The sequence below is a fragment of the Coturnix japonica genome, chromosome 18, assembly GCF_001577835.2.
Source record: "Coturnix japonica isolate 7356 chromosome 18, Coturnix japonica 2.1, whole genome shotgun sequence".
Lineage (NCBI taxonomy): Eukaryota > Metazoa > Chordata > Aves > Galliformes > Phasianidae > Coturnix > Coturnix japonica.
In genome coordinates, this window is record NC_029533.1 from 8,651,683 (window position 1) to 8,677,454 (window position 25,772).

Sequence of the window (25,772 nt, forward strand, 5' to 3'; positions counted from 1 at the left end):
CAAATGTATTTAACATAACAATCCAGGAAAGGAGGAATCAAACTAATTCCTTACTCAAAATTTCCCACAGCCACATTCCTGGACAAACACAGAGGAAAATAAAAAGCGAGCTTATATGAAGTTCTATCCCTTTCACAACTTACAAAAGGAATGAAAAACAGAGAGTGATTATTGCTATCATATTCCTAGACTACAGCATCCGTGGCTATGGGAGCTCAGCCACCCAGTTCTCATTACCTGATGCTTTTTTTCCTACCTAACACACAAGTCTGAAACACTCTGACAAAGTTGTATAGGAAGTTTTCCATCAGACTATCAACGCAGCACTTTTTCACTAGAGTAAAGCAGCAGAGGAGCATGGATTTCAAATCTGGTTCTAAGATTCTCCAGAAGAAGCAAGAAACAAAGCCCAAACCTTTTTTGCTTTTCTGAGAGAACAAAAAAACCCAAACTTATGGTAATATACATAAAAGATAAATTGCTGCACTTCTCTGAAATAGGGAATCGTGATTCAGAAAAGGATAAAAGGCTTCTTAGAACCAAATGTACTCCAGCTGTCAAGTGATTTGAGGTTAGAGTTCATCTCTTGCTCTCTTCACATAAAAAACAGGGAAAGGTCAATAAAATATCATAAAAATATGCTTCCAATAAAAGCATAATTAAAATACATAATGTATTTGCAGAAGTACCCATCATGGGTGAAACTTAAAGCCCTCTATAACACACTTCCCCTTATCAGGAAACGCCTGTACTTCAAATACATAAACAAACAACCAAAGAGACAGTCAGAGATGTAATTCTAGTTCTGCATGTTGTGAAATCTCTTTGTTGATTTGAGGATTGTTTCTAAACATCAACATGGCATTGACCTGCAGGGTCAGTTTTTATCTGAAATACAAGTTACTGCACCAAAAGTCAGATTTTGGCACATATTGTTCCATCTTTAACTTCAGAGTATTGGTCAAAGTGAGTTGTTCCCAGTGAGGTGGGCTAATGGGCAAGCTGGGAAGAAAGGCACCACTGTTGTTTTGAACAGTACAATTCATCTCTGACCATGCTGGTTTTCTGCTTCAGGCATGATAGAGCCGTAAGAGAGGCAGTAGACAAGAATATTTCTATGTGCATCCAACTCTGCAAATCACAGCCCAACTCTAACGGTTCTGGTTTAAGGCAGAGTTCTCTCCAGGAATCTGGAAGCTCCCAAGCAGTACATACCCAGATCACCCCTCTGACAATCTGCCTCTACCTACAAACAATCCTTTATGCACATTTATAGTCTTGCTGAGGAGAGGGACACCATAGGAAAACCAACAAATTGCTATAAGGTAAGCTAGGGTAATAAAACATTGGGTGTCCAGACTCCTGACTAAATCAGCAGACATGCTGGCAGGAAATCAGGCAGATATCCAACAGCCTGTTTGTTTTTCAGCAAAAGTTCTTTGAAATCCAGTTCCCTTCACAAGGTACTTTGGTTTTGACATGTAAGCATTTTCCAGCAAAACCCTTTTTCAGCAAAAAAAATAAAATAAAATAAAATCCCAGCTAGTTCTGCTTCTGATTACCGCAAGGCCTTATTCTGCGTGAAGCCCAGGGGTGTGTTCTGTCAAGAGGATTTTCACTGTTTGATTTGTAGCTTAGAGCCTCCCTGTCTGCTGTTTCTCAGTTACAAAAGGTGCAATAGAGGAACTGTGCTCCACCCCAACCAGCAGTTATTCCTGAGGGTAATTAAAAAAAAAAAGTCCTATTTATCCTCTCAGATTCTAATGAATGTCGGTTTCATTCTCATAGAATTATCTTTTAGAAACTCAGGCAAACCATGACAGGAAAATTAGCAGGGTAAAAAAAAATAAAACAAAAACTTTTGGAATGGAACTATGAGCATGTCATCATATATGTGAACTTCACAGTCATTTACTCAGAATAAGCCAGAAGAGGGAAAAGTGCTGTACTATTCAGACCAATTCCTTTGTTTACAACGAAACAGCCTTCTTTGCTTCTAGTGTGGAAGAACTGATCAGTTTTTTGACCCCACCCATCCTTCACATGATTTGTAAACTCAATATTTTGCATGTGGTCATTAAACCACCTCGGGACAGAGCAAAGCGGGTTGATTTTACCAGTGTGTTGCTAGATAGTGTTCTGTATTTGTGCTTTAAACATGGCAGCTTGTATCTCAAAGTGAATGCCCATGATTAAATCTAAAGACCTACATGGTTTAGAATTAAATTTTTTGAAGTGGGAGAAGTCCAGAAAACCAACAGAATTATTGAGTTGTATCTTCTTATATCAGCTTTAAGTTTGTGAAGAGAAAAATAAAAACACAGTGAAGAGCTGGAAGAGACTATCCGTCTCCTTTTAGTTCAGTGCTTTGTTTAGAACTGAGCCTGTACCAGAAATCTAATTCAGGTATGTCTGTCTGGATGTGGTCACTTCATGTTCCCTGTAGGTATTCTGAAAGGCTGATCGCTGCTCACAACAGGCACTAATGATAGCCCTTATAATGCTTTTTGTCAAATGCTTTACGGTCATTAACATGCTCCCCATTAGCCATCAATTACCTTGCAGCATAATTATTTTGCAGATTTTACAAATGGGTGGGCAGAGACAGAGGCTGAGTCAACTGCAGTCACGACGAGGGGCTGTGGCACAGCAAAGACCAAAGCACAACATTTCATGGTGTGTTCAAAGTCCCAGGAATGTTGCCTGCCTGATTTCTCAAAATTAACTCAGGGGTATCTTGAATAGGCAGATCTTGTCCATCTTATTTCTGCAGCAAAAATTAATCACTCCAGTGCACCGAAAACTACAGCATCCAAACACATTAATGGATAGTCATACAAATTTCCCATCAGATATGCACAATATTCTGCCTATCGGAAACAGAAATTGCCAAACACTGAAGTCAGTCCTGTAGTGAGCATGCCAAGCTAAGTAGATCTCAAAGCACTCTCCTTTGAATTGCAGTGGGGTTATAAGCATTTAACAGTATTAAAAACCACTGAAGCAGTGAGAGTAATTTACAAAGATGCATCTTCAAAGATGAAGGAATGCTGTTATGGTAAATATCTTTTAAAATACTTCTAAATGAGTAGCAATTATTATTTGAAATCATAGTCTCCGATTTATTGAACCATCTAATTTTCTTGACAGAGTTCAAACTAAGATGCTGATTGATTCTGATCAGCAGATTGGTAACTGAAGAGCTGTTTTGTCACATTGTTGTTAATGAAGCAAATCAACTTTTCCTTAATGTGCAGATATTTCACTCCTATACACTATGTTAACCATCTCTGCAGAAAGAGAAACCATCACAGTTTCTACAAAACAAACTGAGCTGTGGTAACAGCAGCAAAACAACAAGAGTTTCCCTTGTGATTTAAATTCAGATCAAAAATACAAATTCTATGATAAAGGTGGGTCCTGTGCTGCTGTTTTGTATTGGTTTTGTTTATTTCTTATTTAATGCAAACAGCAAATGAACACTGCAGAACTTCAGAAAACAGAGCATTAACTTTGCTGTAATAGTACAGACTGTCTTGTGCTCTGAGGCTCCAAAATGGGAACACAAAGGTTGGGTGTGCACCCAGTGGTTGGTTTGCCTGTACAGTCTTGTTTTGCCTCCCTCTCCACTTTCTCATCAAATCTATTCTCCCTTTATCCTGCCACAAAGAGAGATCAAACAGGTCAAGAAAATTCAGATAGCTTTTTATTGCAGCTGCAGCATCATCTCTGCTGAATTGCAGCACCACCCTCTACGCTTAGATTGCACCTTGATGTTGTTCTGCTTACATGATAAAAAGCTAGAGAACAATATTTTAAACCACGGTTAATATGGGATTATATATAATTCTGTACAACAAAGCTAAAAACACAGATACAGGAACATTGTTTGGCAGCACAAAGATATGCAATACAGTGACCTGCCTGAGCATCTTGAACTCATATATCTTTGCTTTCAGAAACTCTTGCACAAGCAACCTGTGACATTCTCAGAATGATGCCGACAGCAGAGCAGCAGTGCTGCCCTTTCCCACTGCGATAGCCCCTGAAAAAACAGCAGTCTGTTTTTAGACATATACTCACTAACCTTTTAACACCACTGCGAAAGGAAACTAACATGTATTTATGGACCGTTTTGCTTCTCTGGGAAACGCACAGTGAGGAATGGCACAGCTGGATAGCAGAGCTAACGTTAGAAGAATGACATATTTTAAGTGACAGGTAGAAATAGGACAGAGAAGGGCAGGGGATAAGCTTGTGTTTACAGAAAGAGGAGAATGCACAGGTCTGAGTATGGGCAAGGAATATGTTGTGAACACAAGGAGTGCATGCTGTATTTATAGGGAGTATGGAAAGAGCACAGCTAATATGGAATCCTGCCATTATGGGACACATTCAAACTAGCACGTTTCTGGTTATATTTTTAATTCTGCTGTCAGTATCCAAAGGTGGAAGAGGCCAACAAGGCAAAATTTAACTCTATTAAATGGATGGGGACATTTTCAGTTCTGTGCAGAGATACAGACTGACCTGATAAAACTGCCAGTTTCAGCAGAAATTACAGGATAAAAAATAGACAAATTGAAATTTGGACTGGAGCACAAGAGCCAACAGCAGCTTCACACAGTGTGTCTCAAAGCTGGAATGCCCCCAAGTAGTAACAAATGCGTTTTTACGTCTCCTCCTGAGAGTCTTACAGGTTTGGCTTTTTTTCTGGAAATGTCCTAAAAATCTCAACCTTGATGTTCAAGCTCACAATTATTTTTGAGCAAACCCATTTCCCCAGTGGGTTTCCCTCTTTTCTTCTGAGGTGAATTTTACTGCTTGACTTCCAGTTCTACCCAGAATGATCTATTAGAGAAACTGTATTATTTTCTTTTTCCTTCTGGAAGGTGTCAGTTTTTTTGAACAAGATCAAATTATCTCCTGTGCTTCAGTATTGAACAAATTTTAATTATTAAAACCTTTGTCCCAGGAAAAAGTCTTCAGGCTGTTTACTGAGAAAACAACTATTTTTAATGGGATTTGGGAACGTCTTTACCTGAGGAGATCAGGGACCACTGGAGTCAAAATTCTGACTGTGAGCTGGGCTCAGAATTCAAGGACTTTTTTCATGTCAGAAGAACTTGCTTTTTCCTACACCTTCTTTTCTGCTTATGCCTCCTTCTTTATGGGCTTTACTAAGGCTATAGTATTAGAAGCACACAAATTGCAATGCAGTAAAATTTAATATATATTTATATACATGAAAATATATGTATGCAATATATAAATCATATATATTTAAATGAGTTAAAAACCCAAACACATACTATGCAATTATGTTCTATTTATAACAATCAGAAATCAATCTTTTGGTAGATGTCATTCTGGTAATATGTAGTCCCCTCTGCCATAATTTTATATGGAATTCTCTTCTCAGAACAGTCAGCAAATTGGTATTGTTCAAGAATTAATTCACATTATGATTTCTCACATTTAGGTTCACTGTTTTTTGCATCACTGCAAAATAATTTGATGTTTTAGCAAGGTAATGGGGTAAGCACATTGTTGCTCCATAACTCAAAATCTAAAGACAGCACTTTCTGCGTTTAACTTACAATGCAGCTTCCCCAACAGTCATTACAAACCAGCATATAATCACAACAACAAAATTGTTTACCGCGGTGCAATGAAATCAAATACATTTTTAACGATGTAAGCTTGACCAAGTAATAATGTAATATAATATATAGAATCAACATTATCTTCAATTAGGTGCCTACAGTGGTTGAGGAGTTCCCAATATTACAGTTCAAGGAAACGAATTTTTATCTGCTCTAATTTTCAGCTCCATTTCATCTGTGCACTAACAGAAAGGTTCTCTTTTGCTGTATGAGAGCCACGGCACAGAATGATGAACACAGCAAAGAAATGAAATAAAGGAAGAGGCGGCAGGTGCAGCATCAGAACTGGTAAAATCTGTGAAAAAAATAATGCTGTGGGGTAAAAATAAGACAAAATCCACAGGAGATACTGCTGGTATTAATAGGTATTTTCTCACAGTTCTAACAAAGAGCAAGACCACTCCAGCCACTGTGCCCCAGCGTTTGTAAATATTTGTGCCTGCCTGATTGCATGAGGTTGGAGCAAACCCAAAGCTAAGAGCAGCACTGCACAGCCCAGCACTGCTGCCTGCTGCATGGGGAGAGCAGGAGCAGGATTCACTCCTGAAGGCACTCCTTATTCCAGCAGTGCTGTGGCAGGTGGAGATGCTGCTGTTGGGGGGTGGCCCCCTCTGCAGCTCTTTGCCTTCACTTTTGAGAAACAGTTACTGAAGGATACAGTGCTGCACTGAGGCAAACTGAAAGCCAGTCATTGCATAGCAGCTGCACCTTTCACAGTCCCTTGCTTAATTCAAATATTATTTCCCTGTGGAAGTGACGCTGCTGAACCCATTCCATTTGTGCTCTTCTAGTGGGAACTGGAGGCATCAAGAAACAGTGGGATCTGCACGGAAGTCACAGACATTCTGAAAGCCGGGCCCTTTGCCAGCAAGAATAAGGAGCTGCTTTCACATGACTGAGGCCAGGCTATCTGCCAGCACTAACTAGTTTACTACACGGACAAAATGAATTTCAGGGCATTTAATTGGATCATCAGCCAAATTCACCTTTTCTAATAGTAGAAAATTCAACAGACTGAAGATTCCTTCAGGAGTTCTGCATTTTGGAGTGTGGCAAAATCCCTAGTTTTCTTTCATTAAGGGAAAATATGTCTGGCCTTTCAGGTATTCCCATGCTGGTACTTTCAGCATTTCAGCTACATAAATTACCCTGTAAATGAATACAGATTGTGTTTTCTAATGGGAAAAAAACTTTAACTTCTGTCTTCTGATGCGGAAATTCTACTGATACAAATTACAAATGTGACTTTATTGCTGTTCCTTTTCTCACCACCACAATGATCATGAGGCGCATTTTGAGCACTGATGACACTTACGACTCATCCATGTTTTAAGGAAAGGCACATAAAAGGCTTATGTAGCAAATGTAAGATGGTTTCGCTGTGCTCACCATCACTTCCAGTGAAGAGATCAATTACTGGTTATTAGTTTCCAGGATCTTAATGAAACTGATTACATCTGAAAACACACACAGGAAACCCAAAGCAGTCTGCACTCACAAACTCCCATTCTAAAGACCTCCAATGCGGGCAGATCTGCTTTCAAGGTTAACAATATTGCATTGCAGTTTCACCATCTAGGCTCATTTGCCATTAGCCTAATTTCTAGTCGAAGCACTATTCACTTTGTTATGATGAAGTTAACTGATTTCCAGTCTTCACCCTTTTGTTTGCCTAGCTCTGCATCTCACTACTCCAGCAGCCCACAAACAGACACAGCAATAAGCCTGTTTCTATAGGATCTGCAATTGTTTTTTTTACTGGCCTTCAGTTATCAAATTTCAAAACTTGTGAATAAGTGTAAATTCAGGGCATGTTCACAGCTTTACCTCCTAGCATTTAGATGAGTTTTCAGGTGACTTCCTGTATCTAAACATTTGTGTTGTACAGGCAAAAGAAACTGTGTAGCAGAGGTCACTGGTATTTAGCTTAGACTGGGTGACAATTACCAGTAAGTTTGGAAAAAGGTGACTTCTGTGCTGAAATTTACAACCAGAAAGTTTGAGGCAAATAGCAGAGGAGAGGATCTTCTGTTGTCTGTGCAAAGCTGAGGCTTTTATTTGTGGAAGCAGCTCTAAGAGATGACATAAAAGAGGAAACTGCAGAAAATGCCTTTAACAAAGAAAACCGCTGTTAGATCCTTGAACTTCAACCAACTGCAGCACAATCAAGGCTAAAGGAAAGGCTTCTGTGATTATGATCTTTCTCTGTTTGTTTGTAAATGGAACTAATCTGCAGTTGTGTGGCTGTACTGAACTGCTCTTACCACTTGGTAACTCTAAGAACCCTTTACAAGGTACCCAGAACAACATATTCCTATGATAGACAACTGCTGCTGTGTGTAATTTCATGCCCTTCTAATTTATGCTGGGCTGCTGAGTAGTGTTTGCCAACATCCTGCTTTCCTCTACCAGATCTGCAGATAGAGCTGAAAAGCTTACTTTATAACCAGAACTTGGCTTAGAATATAAATTCTAAGTGCCATTTGTCGTCTTTCCTAATGGGTATAATGCCACTCAGTTCATTAGCTACAAGATAATTTTGTAGTTGCCTGCCTTAACTGTATTATCTTATGTTCTCATATAAATGATGCATTCTTGTTCTGGCTGTACTCGTTGCTCCTCAACCTCAGATTCAACTTTTATACTACAAATAGGAGAATCTCTTAAGCAGTTTACATAAACAAAAGCCACTTGTACTTCCCTCAGATTTAGAAGCTTCCAATATAACTTATTTCCTGCCTGCAGGGCAGTTCTGTGCCATCTTTCCTCTCAGTCTTTGACTCTACACCTTAAACAGGAAATCCTGGTGTGAAATTTCTTCGAATGGTTTCTAAAAACCTCCCTCTGTAGTATATCATCTCATCTACTGTAGTATTAATGTCCTAAAGGAACGTCAATCATAGTCACGAAGTTTCCTGCAAAAACTATTTTATCCCAGGTTTCTTTTTGTACCTTTTAAGATGATGTGTAATAAATTAACATGAATCAGTAACACGAATTGAATTTCATAATCTGGCTCTCATTATCCATCTTGGTAGTCCCTGTACTTTCCCTATTGCCATTAAAGTTCAACCTGGGCATCTCACAATATTGTCCCTGGAAAGTGCAGTTATTTTCATTTCAGAGATGGCAAGCTGGACAGAAATGGTTGGCATATTTCCTTAAGGGCAGAGAAGGCAGTTGAAACTGAATTTATGAGGTCACAAGGGAGCAACTAAATCAGTGCAGAAAAAAAAAGTATCAGTAAATCATTCAGAAATATTCCATAATACTGCCTGTGTGCTTTCACATATCACTTTTAATGAATATACTATTTAAACTATTGGTTGCTACTCCACTAGTTTAAAAACAAACTCTGATTTCCCTGTGTACATATATACCCCCCCTTCTCATTTGTATCCTTAACCCTATTCACTACCTTGACTTCTGGGTATATTGCTATATTGGACATGTTAAGCTTCACCATTATTCCCTTCTGCATTGTAAAGACAAAAGGGAGGATAAGCCTGTGTTTTCAGTAGCCAAATTATAGTAACACATATTTGCCTGCTGTTTTACCCATCAATCTGTGCTATTTTTCTTCTCCCGCCCATCATGCCCACTCTTTCAACTAAAATGTAGCTGTGCATGGTACTTCAGCAAAGTGCACAGAGAGCTGTAGCGGCATCACACACTGTTAGGATTGAAATGCAAATGCATTGCTGCAGTGCCTTTGCACAAGCATCCTTTTGACGTACTATTGTGGGGCAACGAGTCAAATGACAAAAAATATTCACCATGACTTTGACTTGTAGGAAACAATTTCTGCTGCCTTCTGGACTGGTTGTGAAAGAAATGCACAGTTATCCCAGAAATTCAGAGCACTATTATGTAACTGAATCTCTCAGACTGTGCATTTATACTGAATTCATCATCGTGGTGCTTGAGCATCTGTTGTATTTTAAATGAGAAAACAATTTAAATGTAGTGTTTAGTCAGAAATCCTGCGCAAATCCAGGAATGATGACAGGCTCATCTATGAGCCTTTTTTTCCCCACATTACATCTATTGTCTCGTAAGATGCAGCTTTTATAGATGATGGATTGGGTCAGTACCAAATTATAGCTTGGAGTGAAATTTTACATCAGCCAAGACATAATCAACATTAAACATTTGAGTTTAAGACTTCATTTTGATCCTCACGCAAAGTGAATTGCAGAACAGTGCCATTTATTTATGTTTACCAAGTTCATGCTCACCTGCTAACAATGACTGACAAGAGTGGTTGACTGGCAGGTCGGCCAAAAATACCCCACATTCAGAGCAACCAGCAGCAGAAAGCTGCAGCAATGACTGCCCTGACAGACTCTCTCCCAGTGACACACAGACACATCTTTGTAGCTTTGGGGCTCAGCTTGGGTTTTCCATCACTGCATTTCCTACTATCTGTAAAAGGATGCAAATGATTGTGATGCCTGGAATGGTTCTGGAAATACTTGGGTAGCAATAATCCATCATCTCTTACACTCCATAGTCAGCCTGAACTGGTACATTTGTACTTTTTGCTATTGTCTGGTGCTTAAAAAAAAAATAAAATAAAAAAAAAAAATTAAAAAATCCTCAAGTTTAAAATAATGGCAAAAAAATACCCAATTTTCTTGTTTCCAAACAAATTAAGATGAGTACGTTTTCCTCTGTTAGCAGCCTTATCAGTGCAGGACAGCAGGTCAGCAGCCACACGGTTGTCCTGCTTCAGAGCTGATTCTCACAGACTCTCAGAGAACCATAACACAACCTGCTTGAGCACCTGAGAGCAGGTGCCCAGCAATCTCAAACAATTACCCACTTTTCAACTTCATGCCTGCAACTACAGATAAGTACTTGAAGCCTAGAGGAGCAGATGTTGCTGTTTCAGTGTAAGAGTTACACGCTGAAGATAACACTCAGTGCTAACTACTTACAGGGGAAATCTGGATAAAGCTCAGTGGACTCCATTTGCTAACAGAAGTACTACATGTTAGTTCTTGTTACTAATTGGTCTAATGAAGTATTAGACACCATTTGCTGTTTAAGTGCTAATTCCTAGCATGTAATCATGTTTAGCAAAGTAGATTTCACAGCCAGGTGCAGTTAACTCTGAACTGCATTTCCACTATACAGCACAACACACTGCTGTATTTCTCTGTACATGCTTCTATGCTGATGCAAGGCACTACTCACAGCGACTGAGGACCAAGAGAGATGGGTATCGTTATCTCCCCACTTGTGTCATTGTAAGCAGAAGAAAACCAAGCCTCTTTCCCATGTTCTTAGACTTATTCTTTTAAATAAAAGAGAATTATAATCTTTTTTATTTATCTAGGATATGGCTGCTGGAATCGCTATAAGCGTGGATGACAAGCCTTTCTATCAAACTGGTGTTTCATAGCCATATCTTTTAAATCATGAAATAACTGTCAAAAGCAGCAAAGCAAACAACAGCATCAACATTTGTCAGCAACAGCCGAAAGAACCTGAGTTTTGACAACAGTGAACAGTCAGAGGAAGTTATTTAAAATAAATGAGTTTGGCAGTTCTCCTTTATTGCACTAAACTAAGTCTTTTTAATTGACTTCAATCTTAAAAATCACAGTGTTCTGATAAAACACTATGTAAACTGCTGGAAGTCTATGTGGTCAAATAACACTTATTTTACCAATTTAAAAATGATGTAAGAACAACCCACGCTGCTGTGGGCTCAGACATCTGAAATAACAGGACGGGTGGAGAGTTAATTGGGAAGTTTGTGGGTAACGTTGTTTCGGCAGATACTACATTTATTGGTAGAGCACTTTGTGCATGAGAAAAAGAGAATTAGCATGAATCTTAATTTCCATTTTCTTGAACAGTTACAGCAGCATTCTTCAGAGCTCACCAACAGCCCAGTTCTCCAGCTGCTACTGTGAACACATGAGCTGAAAGAAACAGGCCCCTGAACTCAACCAGAGCTCAAGTTCTTGCCCCTCTTCGGTCCATGAGACATTTAAGGCCAGTTCTTAAGGAACACACTATGATGTTCCTCGGTATTTGCCAAAGATAGGAAAGCTGTTGCTTCATCACTGTGTTTGTGCAGTGCTGCCACATTGTGATCCAATGAAACAAGACAAATAGGACTGTGGGTTCTGAGGAGCCCAGTTTACGTTCTCACAGATGGTGCTATGCCTTTCCATAAAGTACAAGGTACATTTAATTTAATTTAAACGTATCTAAAAATATTTTATCAACCACACAAATTACACATCATAGACGTAGAAAAAATCTAGCAATCTGGCTGTTGGACCAGATGATCTTTAAGGTCCATTCTGACCAAAACCATTCTACAATCCTATGTCTCATTCACGACAGGAGGACCTCAGACCTCTGCACTGATAAAATTAATGCCACAAATAACTCTAAGGTGATATGTTCTTATTGCTTTTCCAAAATGGTTTTACAAGACCTGTAAGGGCAAATATATTTTAACGTAGGGTTATCAAATGTTATTAATGGGCTTTAACTCCCCAAAAGTATTTTACTCGCTGGATTCCTGACAAAAAGAAATTGCATTACTTTTGGTGTTTTTATTTAACTCTATAAAAACAGAACTGTATTTTTTTCCTTAATGAAATCTTGGCCACACTCGGCAAGGACTCTGAATCAAAACAAACATCGAAGTCGTTCCCTGAGCAATTCCATTTGCTTTCATTCCCTGCTGTGCTGGAAATGTGCTTTGTGCTCACTCTCAATCAGGTTTCTCAACAGTCTATCAGGTAGCCCAGAATAATGCAAATATTAGAGTTACAGATCAGCCATTCCCTACTGCTGTTCGCTTCCTGGTTTATATCTCTTGTCACTTACAAATCAGGATGTTTATGCGCTCAATTATAACACTTCCAGGTGAGGATAAAGGGTATTTCCATTACTCTCAACAGGACTTCAGGATAAAAGGAAGTGTGAAGTGCTGTGATATTCTGAATTCTCTTAGATTCATACTTCTCCATACCTCACTGCAGCAGAACATTTTGCAGCGAGCTGATATTTATAAAAGTGTTAAGCATGCACACTAGATTGGAAGATTTTTCCAAGTCAGAGTAATTCTTAAATATTGCCAAAAAGAACCTCCGGAATCATCCCCAGCACAGCAAACTGCCTCCTTTTGCTCAGCCATAGGGCCTTGAGCAAAAGCCACACAGAAAATATCCTGCTATTTCCACCTGTGCAAAGGATCATAAACCACCAAAAAGCATTGCAAGTGAAAACCAGCACTTCCCAAAGTAACAGCTCAAGTACTTTGAGCACTGGGCTGATCTTCAGCAAAGCACAGACACAGCACAGGTAGTCAGCATAACCAATCCATGTGCTGTGTCTGCTCCTGGGCAACTGCATGTTTTTGGGTGATGGAACAAGAGCACACTCTGGATTTTTATCAGCTAAAATGAGAGTAATTAATCTTAATTCTCTCCATCTCCCTGAAAAATAGAATTTCTATTGCTTGAGGAAAACAAAGAGCTGTAAGTTGTTCAGAGGCAAATTAATCTTAAAGGGGGAATCTTCAAAAAAAAAGGGAAAAAAAAGAAAAAAAATCAATATCTTATAACAAGATTCTTTATTGCATTGGAGCCTTGAAACTCAAACCAGAACCAAAGGGGACTTTAGCTCTGCAAGTTTACTCTTGTTATGCTTTGCTTTTAATACAATGCCCTCATTTGAAAAAGTGAGATGTTCAGATATGAGCAGTTTTAGTTGTGTGGTTTCATCTCCCTGGAAAAAAACTTGTACTATTTAATGCAGACCAGAGGATTAAAGGTATTTCAGGCAGCTTTAAGGAAGTTATCCCAAAAAGAAGAACTTTTATAGGGAAATACATCTTTAATCCTGTATGTAGTATTCTATATCTTAGATATCTTTATTCATTTGTACCTTTCTAAATCAGTCCGTTCCATGTGAGAAAGACAGAAATTATGTCTCTTGGTTTTACAAAGAAAAAAAAAAATCTAAAAAAACAGAAAACCATTGAATTTAACCATGGTGCCATGGAAACAGCTTTAAAATTGATTTGGCTGCAGGAAAGAAAGATACATCTCTAACATAAAGCAAGTGACAGCTTTCAGAAGAAGAAAGAAAATCTGTCTTCATTCAGCACCGAGTGCTCTGAGAAACAATAATGCTTAGTGAGGTGAGAGGGTCTTCTCAAAATACAGGGAAACAAGACTTCTCAGAAACACTCCGTTCACAACCAGTCTGAGGTGTGATAAGGAGAGGTGGTGTGGGGCAGACATGTACAGACCTGCAGGAACAGAAAACTTGAAATGAAAACCACAGTGCAATATACTGGGAGAGATCATTTATAGATCAGCACAGGAAATAACTATTCCACCTCCTAAGCTGCTCAATGTGTTAACTCATTCCCACAAACACTTAAACCTGCCTGCAGTCTGCATGCCAGTTTTGCACAGACAGAACTGTCTCACTGTTATCACAGGTCCACCAGAGCCAGGACACCATCACAAGCTCATTGCAACGTAAAAGTCACTAATAATTGCAGTACTAACTGTAAAACTACTCAGTGGTCCCAGAAAAATTTAAATATCGTTATTCTGGGTAACAAATATTCATTTACATGCAGATAGAGAGAGATGAATTCTACCTTTGTAACTTAAAACGCACATTCTAATGAGCAGAAGCAAAGCTGTAGGTGCTGAGTAGATCCTGCTTAGCAGTAACACAGTAAGCACTTCACTGTGGGAGCTTTTGTAACTGAATTTGTTAAAATTGAAGCCAATGGATATCAGTATTTTGAATCCTGCAAGTCCTGCTTTAAACACTTCCAATCCTGCGTCCCATATGTTTCTACAAATATTTCAGCCCCTGACTCCCTGTGCTTGGCTCGAGGCTGAAAAGCACAGATTACTTGCTGCCCCTGGCAAGTGCTTTTTCACTGGGAAAATGATGTCACCCCCTGCAGTGCAATTCATAACTTGATGAGGGTAAATTCACTTACTGGCAATTTAGAAGAAAACATGTTGGTGCTGTACCAGCTGAAGCCAGATGGTAGCTGAAATTATTAAAATCGTGCACACCGCAAATCTCTGAAAATTTGCACTGTTAAAAAATTATCCTAAACATAGGTGGACTCCTAATATAAACCAGTCAGCGTATAGAGAGTATTTGCAAACAGTGCATGGTGCAATTGCTACTGTTCAACTGTAACCTTTCCTTTCTCTGCTTTCTAGGTTCAACTGATCCACTACAACCATGAATTGTACACAAACATCACAGAAGCTGCAAAGAGTCCTAATGGGTTGGTAGTAGTCTCCATATTTATGAAAGTAAGTATTCAGTGTTACCAGCATCTAATGTATAGGTGGTGGACTTGAGTTCCATGATCTGTAAATGCTGGATTCCTCGTTATGGCATTGCAATGCCTCGAGGCTCTGATCTGGAATTCTAGGAACTGAACATATAATTCCTGCTCTGAAGCAGTTAAAATGTAATGAAAGAAAAAAAAAAAAAAAAAAAGGATAAAGAAAGAAAATTAATGATCTCATAAACACCACTCATAAAAGTTTAGTGGCTATGACAAAAGTTATTGATTCCTTAGATTTGGTATTCTTGTATGGAACATGAGAGGAATGGTTCAATTAGAAATGAACCTCTCCCAGTAGATCGCAGCCCTGGGATGGAGGGAACGGGCACAACGGAGGAGCAGCCCCGGGAAGGACTTGTCTGAAAGTTTTGACACTTTACATTTTCTCTTCTTTAGGTATCTGAATCATCAAATCCATTTCTAAATCGTATGCTTAACAGAGACACTATAACAAGAATAACGTATAAAAGTAAGTTTCTTTTCATTTATGATAGCCATATGCTTTTAGTATCAAATACCGTACTTACAAAGCTTGCATTGCCAGCAAATCTGCACGATAAACTTGAGAACTTAAAGGCATCTAATAAGGTCACAAGTTCATAAAATTATTTTTGAACTTCAAAGCCTATGTTATGTTTGAACAAACAGTAAATTGGTGAAAATATATTTAGTAAAATATACGTAATATATTTGCACAGAACATGCAGGTAAAACTGCTTATTGTTAGCAGCAAAAGTACCCTATATAGCAGTCTGAATTACTCCAATTCAAATTACAACAAGATGCTGCATCGCTGCCTGTTTTAACATGCAGCTGTGGATTCAGGATTCATTAGTGCTTTCTTTTTGCACAGAAGTATGTCATTTCTATTTAACTACTACTGCATGCAATGGGTATATAAAGAGATCATCAACATAGCATGTATATTTGTTGTATTCACATTTGGAAAGCCTTTAACTGATAATGCTCAATATTTCCATGTTAGCATATTAATTAAGTGGAAAACTGGAGCTTAAGCATCAGTCAAAATCAGGGTACTTCACAGAAAGCCATGAAAAATACATAGACTTCAATGGAATAAATTAAACCTCTACACTGAAAACATTATTCCCTTTGTCAAATAATCACTTGAATTCCAAGCAGCCATAAAGTTAGTACACTAAATTATATCAGATTATGATCTTATTATGAAAATATCATAGACCAGCATCTATGAAGGAAGAGATACAGTTGTTTGTAAGTGCCACAAGTCAGGCCATGGGGACTGAGTGTGGGTTCTCTAAGTGAGTCACTGCTGCTCCCAACTGCATCTGATCAGCTCCTGCAGGCTGATAAACAGAAACTCCAGTGCTGAATTTAATAACTGCAGAGCTTGACATTCTTTACCCTGTATTCTATTTAGACCTGTACCATCCCTTTCTGAGTTACCATGATACAAACTCAGAAATCGAATAAAGCTACTTTAATTCTGTTAATGTATTCTCAATTTAGTACTACTTCCTTAAAAATTTTTACTGTGAAAGCAGACCTCACACACCTGTTACAAATGTAAGGACGAAAGAGCACTCCCATTATTTACTAAGAAAATTATCAGAGGCCTATATGTAAATGAATTTGAAACCTAAATAAATGTAATTTGTATAGAGAAGAGTTCATGAGTTCAGAAATCACCCCAAGGCACACACAGAACAAGACAAACAGTGTGGGCTGTGGAGAGGAATGATGCTGAGAATCTAATAAAGGCTGCACTGGTCTACCAAATAAGTTTATTACTGGCAAGAGATCACACTGTTTTCAACCATTTTGATCACATACTTCAATAAATATCATCAAAAGAGACAACACATCTAAGTGCAGCCTAGTATTAACACAATCCCCACACCCAGATCTGTTTCAGCTCCAGGACAGATGACTATTACTATTATTTTTTTAAAAATCAAGATGAGGGGAGAGGGAAAGAACAGAGCTGTTCATGGGAAAAATGATAACCACGTGCTTACTCTGAGGTCTCCTCAAGGCATTCCCATTGAGCTGACTTCCATGGGAGTATAACCCACGTACAGCCATGAATATTGCTTTTTCTTGGCCATACTCTTATTTCCTTCACACCCATTTTCCTGAAGTGATATTTTCTCCTCCAATTTCTCTTTAACTACTACTGATGGATTTTGACATGTAATATAATGCATCAACTCTCCTTAAACATACTCCAAGTGAACACAGAAGTGATGAATCAAATTTGAAGCAATTCCACTGCTAGGTGCTCATGGGGAAGATGGCTACTACTTCTTTTGCAAGTCCTCAGTATGTAAACAAGGTAACCCTTCAGAAGAGCTACCAGCAGCTCATCTCCCCACCTTCAGAGCATCAGCACACACTGGGCTTGCCTTAATGAGTGAGAATTCCATGCCCCACATTGTGCCCATACTGCTAGAAGCCACAATACAGTACATCTGTGCACTTTTCTCAACACAAATTAGTGTGGCATGCACAAAAAAATACATATCATCAATATCCCTCCTCTGCATTAAGCTTCAGTTAGCTTTCCACCTCCTAGCAAATAATTCAGGGCAAACTCATTCTTGTTAAAACCATTTTAGTCCAACTGAAGTCAGCGTGGATGTGATGAAGCAGATTTGGTCCTTTGAGCTTGAAACCATCAATTTGGATGGACTTCGTGCCACTCACAGCTAACATATACCACCCTTTGTGGTTCATAAATAATGAATAGGATGTGCATTTGGGAATAGGAAAGAAGTGTGATGACTCATGGAAAGCAGGCACTGGCTTGAAAAAATGAATTCACTCTCTTCTCATGTAATTCTAGCAAAATTACTGCTGCACTGCAGATAATGTTTATAATGAACGGGACACAGGTGCATTCAGTCACCTCTAGCTGTTAAAATTCAACAGCATTTTGGCTCCATAATACCACAGCAATGATTTTGCACTTTCAAGTGGAAAACTGGGGGGCTAGAAACAGACTGTAGATGCCAGGCCATGAGTGTGATGGCTAAGCATTTCTACAAAGATAACAGTCACCTCTAAGACACTGAGGGACACTCCCCAGTTAGCCTGGGGAGACAAGAAGGTGGCTGAGAGCTGTCTTGCTAACAATCTCAAAGGGACACACCAAGATTTTCATTCCTCAAATAACAAATACATTTTAAATACAAAACATCTATAAGGTACTGGCCAAAAAGGTGCAAATATAACACCCTCGTCTTGGCCCTTTAACTGATGCTATAGTCACTTATACCCTGGAAGCAGCACGGTGAGTGCACTATGTCAAAATGAAAATAAATCACATTTGCTTTGCCTGAATACTTCGATCTTTCTGTTGCCAATACAGTAGTTCTCTTTTTTCCCTGTTAGATAATATGAGACAAACATTTTGATCATCTAAGCTTTGTCCTTCAGCTATTTGTTAAATTCTACTTAAATTTTATAAAAACAGTTTACATTTATAACATGTGAAAAACACCAGAGAATCAAGCAAGAATGCCTGAACTATTGGTATTGACTGAAAATAACATGTTGCACTTGCAGCATGTTTTTTCAGTCTGAACAGGAACCTTCTACTTTACTTTTACATCCTTGCATTCAATTAAAATCAATGCCACTTCCTATGTGTACTGAAAAGGGAACTGCCTAAATACTCAGCTTTCCTTGCACACATTTTAGTGCTCGCTCTACAAATGAAACATAGTGAACACCACAGACAAGTGAAGACATGCAGAGATTTCACAGCATTGCTGCTTGCAACCAACACAGCTTTCTCTGAGCACAAACATAGCAAAAGTTAAATGCCAACTCTGAGTATTCCTATTAAGGAACTCCTATTGCCTAAGATCCAGCTTTGACAGTACTGCAAAAATATTAGAGGCCCAGCCTTACAAAAGGGAAATGTACAGACAATAGAACAGGCTGAGGAACTTTGATGACATGAGATCTATCCCTACCTCATTTTATTTTGGTAGATGTTCATAGGCTGAATTCTATTACACAGGGATACTTCATTTATTCCCAGAGAGGCTTATGATATCAAAGCAAGGCCCCCAGTAAGCTGCTTTCCAACACACTTTTCCACCCTGGTGTTAGCATTCTGAGTGAGCTAGCAGCACATCTACCACTGCTGTGCACTTGAAAGGCCATCAGACTTCAGCGAGAAGGTTTATTATCATGCATTAACCTCAACTTCAACTTCCTCCCCTGGCAGAAGGGCAATTAAGTTTTAACACTCATTGTTCAACACAAGACCTTGGGAAGGCCAAAATTGTTAATCTTTCCAAAATATGGTAAGTCTTCTCCAGTGACTGCTGCACCTAAATCAATGACCTCAAGAAGGTTTTAACCGCTTCTTAAATGAGGTGCAGTTTCACAGTGAATACTTGATCTGACTTGCCAGGGAGGGTGTGCACCATCACCAGGAGAAGAAGCCAAACCAAGACTAGTTCTTAACTGCTTTGGCACAGTCATTACACTTCCCGTATCAGTAAACTAGAGATGACTTTTTGAAGTAATGCAAACCCTTTTTTTTTTCCCTCAGAAACACTGCTTTATCTTTATCTTTTTTTCTTCTCTTAATTCTCCAGATGATGCATACTTACTACAGGGGCTTAACATTGAGGAGCTTTACCCAGAGACCTCTAGTTTCATTACATATGATGGGTCAATGACAATTCCACCCTGCTACGAAACAGCAAGCTGGATAATAATGAACAAACCCGTCTACATAACAAGAATGCAGGTAAAAGTAATAATAATAATAAATAAATATACTTTATCTAGTCTAGGAACAAGAGTAGAATATTTTAAACATATTGCTAGTTTTATGTACAAAATTAGATTCAATCGTTTGCTGCATGGATCTCTGCTTGCAATTTCTACAGCTTACAAAAGCAATGAAGAGCATTTTTTCAAAATAAAAATCCTAAATATTTAGAACTACCAAAATAATTTCACATACACACACTTTGAGGTGGATTCTACTCGCCGTGACAGTTTGAACCAAATGATCTCCAAAGGTCTCTCCTGGTAAGATACTTTATGATTTTGTGAATAAATGCACGGGGATCCTAAAACATATACAGTAATGTTGTACAAAAATAACGGAAGTTATGAAGTTTAACCTTTCCTTCAGTTGCCTACTCAAAGTTTGGAAGATTTTTGTTAACTTGAATTAATTAATATGCTTATAGCACAGTAACCACAAGAACCATTGCTGTCTGCCATTTGCATCCTACCACTGCTGGACAAACTGGAATAAATGGGAAATCCTGAACCTTCCACTAATACTCACTCAAATGTTCTGTTAAACCTTCTCAAAAAAAAAGGCCAGAGTCCAGTAGAACAATAGAGAAATTCCACAGTTGATCAAAATACACCTGTCTATGAGCAGAGGTTTTAATTTTTAACATTAATTTCATTATTTTTGTAGCATCACTGTTAATTATCCTTTCCATCCAGACTAGCCACACCTGGTTCTCAAGCAGCATCATCCAAAACCATCTTCTCAAGTGAAGACACACTAATAGCTGCAGAACTTGTAGGAAATTATCTTGTCATTCATCAAGTTGATTTTCGCTACACCAGCTGCTGCCATCCAGCATTCTTGGATAGCAGAGTGTGGATTGCATTCACTATTCTACTCCATTTCTTCTCACCCAGGGACACCTCATAAACCATTTTCATTTAACCCACACAGAATTAACTACTTTTGTTTAAAATGGGGCTTAGAAACAGAGGACTGCAGAAGAAATAGTTTGATCTCAAGTTGACTCTTCCAACCCACCTCTCACTTAAAAATCACTGAAACTGTTTAACTTTGATTTTCTAAATAGCATATTTAATAGTGTTTTATGACATTTAATTACAGGAAGACCAGTACTAAAATTCCTTGTTTTGTATTTTGTATAGATGCATTCCTTACGACTGCTAAGCCAGAATCAGCCATCACAGATTTTTCTGAGCATGAGCAACAATTTCAGACCAGTCCAGCCTCTCAACAATCGATGTATCCGAACTAATATCAACTTTAGTTTACAGGGAAAAGATTGTCCAAACAATAGAGCACAGAAACTACAGTATAGAGGTACGTTCTACCTCCAGAATAATCCTTTCTTTACTTACACTGAGCTCTTTTCTTTGGGAAACTCAAGCACGTAACAAAGTATACAAATAAACACAAATGAAACTCCAGATCTGGAGGAATAGTGGCGTGAGTCAAACACTGCATATTTGACATAGAAGAGGAAACTTGCCCAGAAACGTCCATAAAAAGCCATGAAAAAGTCATTCTGGGACATCTGATATTTTCCATAAGCAGATGGGACAGGCCTTCAGCTTTCTAGCCTCATTTTAAAGTCTTAAAAAGTGTATTTTATTCTGCTGGAAAGAAACAGAGGGATGAGCTAGTCCTGATGAGAGCTGATCTCAAACAAAAGGATAAATTTCACTTTGGAGGTGTACTACCATAACGAATATCCAATGGACACCAAACAAATGAACCAGCTCTCAGTCCTACACTGGTAACATCTTACAGTGCCGCAGCTGGGGCTCCCTTCTGAGCTGGAGTGCATCTTACACGTCTTTTAGTCCATGCACATACAGTTATATTACTTACAATAACAGCGTAAAACTTCCATCTTGACTATAATATTATGGTTAAGCTGAAGAGTGGATAAGAACATACTTATTCAACAGCAAGGTCAATGACTGAGCTGCAATACTGCTTTAAATAGTAAAGAAAAGCCATCATTGTACAGATGCAACACTTTCCCAGGAAAAGAAGCAAACTGAGCCTCCTGGCTTTTCCAGGATGTTTGAGGTGCTGAAATGATTTAAATTCATCCAGTTTCATTTCTGGGGTTTATTAAACCATAATTATTTTTTCTTGTTTGTTTCTCTTTCAGTAAATGAATGGCTCCTCAAGTAAGACAGAGCAGGCAGAATCCATAACCTCAGTGGAATGCTACTACTGTGATTGACATAATCTAGAATGCACCCAAACTCACTCTCTCTTTGGGTTCGTGACAGCATGTGCAAGCATGCTGTAGGAATTAAGCTGCCATGTTGGAAACTCAACTTAAAATTCATTCATATGGTCGGTGGTAATAAAAAATAAAAATAAAAAGACAATATTACAGTAAACGTGATTACAATTTTGATACAGTTTTCCTGAACTAATTTAGAGTCACACACACACACAAAAATAAAAATAAAAAAATTAAAAAACAAAAAAAGAAAGAAAGAAAAAAAAGACTTTTCAGCCTTTGTACATACGAAATTCTTCCTCTTTTCCCCTCTTTCCCTCAAAATAAAAGAAAAAAGAGAAAAAAGGTGGCTTGGTGCAGCATCAAAGTGGAGTTGTGTTCTGTGTGCCAAGTAATCCTTGGAAAGCTCTCATTATTTCACTATCATTAATGGATACTGACAAGACAGAACGAGAAGACTGTAGAGCAAACTTATTTCTAGATTATGATCCTTCTGTTCATTTAATTAAAAAAAGGGACAGACTGAGAGATAAGTATTGTAAATATATCACTGCAGAATACAAAGGAAATTTAAATATTTCCCTCTGTCACATATCTGTTGTAGGATTTGCCAAAATCAGAACTGATCCATTTTCTGTTTCTTGTTTTACAACAGGTCATACGTTGTGTTGGTTACTAATAACAACTCAATAAATGTGTTTAACAAATTAATTTAGTAAACTTGCTTTGGTTTATTTTTTTTTCCTTTCTGAAATAACAAGCCTATAAGTATTTGTGGCTGCAATGTTTGTGTTTTTGTTGACTTTCTCTTCTTTTTTTTTTTTTCTTTTTTTTTCTTTTAATTTCATTTATTTGTTTGCAGCCAATTTAAGTCAGTTAATGGCAATTGTGAATGCAGTTAAATCCAGTATAACTTTAACTCAGCTTTACGGTCAATCATTAACAGAAGCCGGGCTCAGAAAGAGATTGCAGTTAAAACATCTCAGTTTCAAACTGTCATTTCCCCCTTTCAATTCATTACGGTGACAAACAAATTCAACCCAGTAAATTGGTGGTGGAAGCACACATATTTTCTTTGCAGATAAAGCAGGAGCTGACCAAGTTAGAGGGAATGCCTTTTTTCTTGTTTATAATGGTCATTCACTGTGTTTGGTTACTGTCAAGAACTAAATAAATGTGTTTAACAAGTTGACACGCTGCATGTTTAGCCTTCTTGCACACTGAGAAGTTTTGAATTGTTTCTTTCTCTGGAGCAGACTTCACATCACCCAGCTCCTAATGCTTACTTTGTCATGCATGACAAGATGTAGAAGTTAGCAGAAAAGATTATGAAGCTAGAAAGGACCAAACAAGAACAATGAATTATTCATACCAAGCTGAAAAATACACACTACATGAAGTCTGAGGAGATGAAACATGGTAAAGAACATAGAGACCCAACTACCTTTAATATGACATAGTATCAGGAACGTGAGAACATGCAAGAGTTGGTAATCTGAGGATTCTCAAATAAAGTAAGCACATAACATGGGGAAATCTGTAAGGAATCTGAAGCTGCCAACAATTTAACTATTCAGTGAAAGATGTAGAGGAATCACCAGGTTGGACATGACACACTGAGATCATACTTGCAGAAAGGTTTTAGGCTTATGACCCTGTGAAGTAAGGACCCCCTTTATGGTCCTTACTTCAGTTTGAACATTTCAAATTAATTACATATACTAGCTTAACATTGTGTAATTATCTGAAAAATCCACTGGACCATCACAGAAATGGCACACAGCGACACTGTTAGCTCTGTTGAATTCTGCAGCTGAAATAAAATTACTATCTTCAACTTACCTAGCTAATAAAGAAGAAGAGTACCACAAGTCTTGTACATCTAATATATTTTAAATGCCACAGTCATCTTCAAATTGACTTTTAAACTTGTGGTATTGGGATTGTTTCCATGACTCTTTTGACTGGTTGTGGGTTTTGTTGTTTGGTTGCTTTTGTAGATTTTATTGCTGTTGTTTTATTTTGTTAAGCTTCTCCCAAGATTGTTAAGGTTGCACAGAGAAGTCACAGAGAGCACAGAAGTCCATAGTGGCTCAAATTATATTTCTGGACAAATACCTGGCAATTGTTGACCCAACTATGTCAGTGACAGAAGGCAGGGAAGATAAGCAAAGCCACCATTATAAAACTTTTAGTAATAAAACCTATATACTATTTTAGTGAAAGCTGGTTGAAGGGATTTAAGAAGAGAGAGAGATATGATAGAAGAGACTAGTCCTAAGGAAGGAGTCATGCTGTGCTTTGGATTAGGTAAGGCTGCAGTATAGAAACCCTGCAAACAGAGAAACACGATGATCATGCTGGGACACTGCAAATACATTTGTCAACACTTCCAAGTCCATTTTGTGAATTAATGAACTCCAGCTTGCCGTGATTCGTCTGGGTGTTCGTTTTATTGCAGTAGAAATAGACCAAACCAAAGTTTAGAATTAAATCTGAGGTGTGTGCACGTATCTAATATCTAAGTAGCACTTGTATCTAAACATACAGTTTCCAGTTTTCCAAATCAGACACTTGCCTCTGTGTGAGGACTATAAGCATCCAAAGAAACCCACACAAAGCTTATTACTAAGCCTTTAATCAAGAAAGTGAAGAATCTGTATCAAACAACTGGCACAGAAACGATCTTCTGTTATCCAGAGTCTGTACAGCACAGCAGCAGATGCAAGTCTCTGACTTAATCAAGTGTTTTCTATCCACGTTGCCCATGAAAAGTCAGGAATTGGAGAGCAAATTGTCTGCTTTTATTCCACAGTAAATAATGATAATGCAGCAAAAAGGCAGATATTTTGCATTTTCTCTACTACAGCTCGCAGCTTAAAGTACTGGACACTGTCCAATAAAATCCCAGATGTTTTTTCCTAAACAGTGTATTTTTTTCAGGGAGATCAGTCATAACTTTTCCATGGTTTTATATATATATTTTTTTTTTAATTAGACTTTAATGCCTAGATATGATGGCTGACAAAGCATGGAGACTTTTCTGTAAGAAATGTTGATTTACTAGTAAATGGTTCACCACAGTTCTCAGTGGTGTACTGCAAAATTATTCAAGGGGTCTGTTTACATGGTAAAGAGCAAGAACCATCTATAATGTAAAACTTGATGCAGGCAAATATTCTCTGTTTCCTACAGTGTCAGGCTTTTTCTCCAGTAACTAAAAATGTATCTAGGTTAGCCAACATAGAAAACCAGGAAAACAGATCTTGTATGTAGGGGGAATTAACCCTTAGCTTTTAAATAGAACAAAAAGTTCTTAGAAGAACTATATGGAGGGGAGGAGGAATGACAGTCTGAATTGAGGCAGATACTCCATCCTCAAGGGAAGGGAGAGCTAGAGTCAAAAGTACATCTGAGCCAAAGATACTGCTGCAAGATGCCACAGTCAACCCAGATTAAGGATATGAACTTCAGACTTGTGTAACTATTTCCAGCACAGACATCTGGAAAGATCTCATTTTTTGAGACTCTTATTTGCATGCAGGGCATATGTTCAGACATCATACACACATCATGTATATACTTGATCAAGGAAAAGCAATGCTGAGTCACATCCACAATCCCCCTTCTGATTCCTCTGCTCCTCCCTGGATGTGCCCCCATAGTGCTCTACCAGGTGATTTTGAGAACCTCTGTCGAGCACTCTGCAAAGATACCAGAGGCTGCCAGAAATATCTCATGCTGTGT

At 38.3% G+C, this 25,772-nt stretch overlaps 1 protein-coding gene across 3 annotated transcripts in view; it reads left to right on the plus strand.

Annotated features, from left to right (window-relative positions):
* CA10 (carbonic anhydrase 10) overlaps positions 1 to 23,217 on the plus strand; it is a 123,866-nt gene extending 100,649 nt beyond the window's left edge. For 2 of the 3 annotated variants that reach the window (XM_015880345.2, XM_032448264.1), the window contains exons 6-10: positions 14,897 to 14,992; positions 15,427 to 15,499; positions 19,626 to 19,780; positions 20,950 to 21,124; positions 21,945 to 22,740. In XM_015880345.2, coding sequence (XP_015735831.1) covers positions 14,897 to 14,992; positions 15,427 to 15,499; positions 19,626 to 19,780; positions 20,950 to 21,124; positions 21,945 to 21,967 — 522 coding nt within the window. In that variant the 3' untranslated portion in view covers positions 21,968 to 22,740. Of the gene's footprint in view, positions 1 to 14,896; positions 14,993 to 15,426; positions 15,500 to 19,625; positions 19,781 to 20,949; positions 21,125 to 21,944 lie in introns of all 3 variants that reach the window. The other variant, XM_015880346.2, reaches the window with a different exon arrangement.
* The last annotated feature ends 2,555 nt before the right edge of the window (positions 23,218 to 25,772 follow it).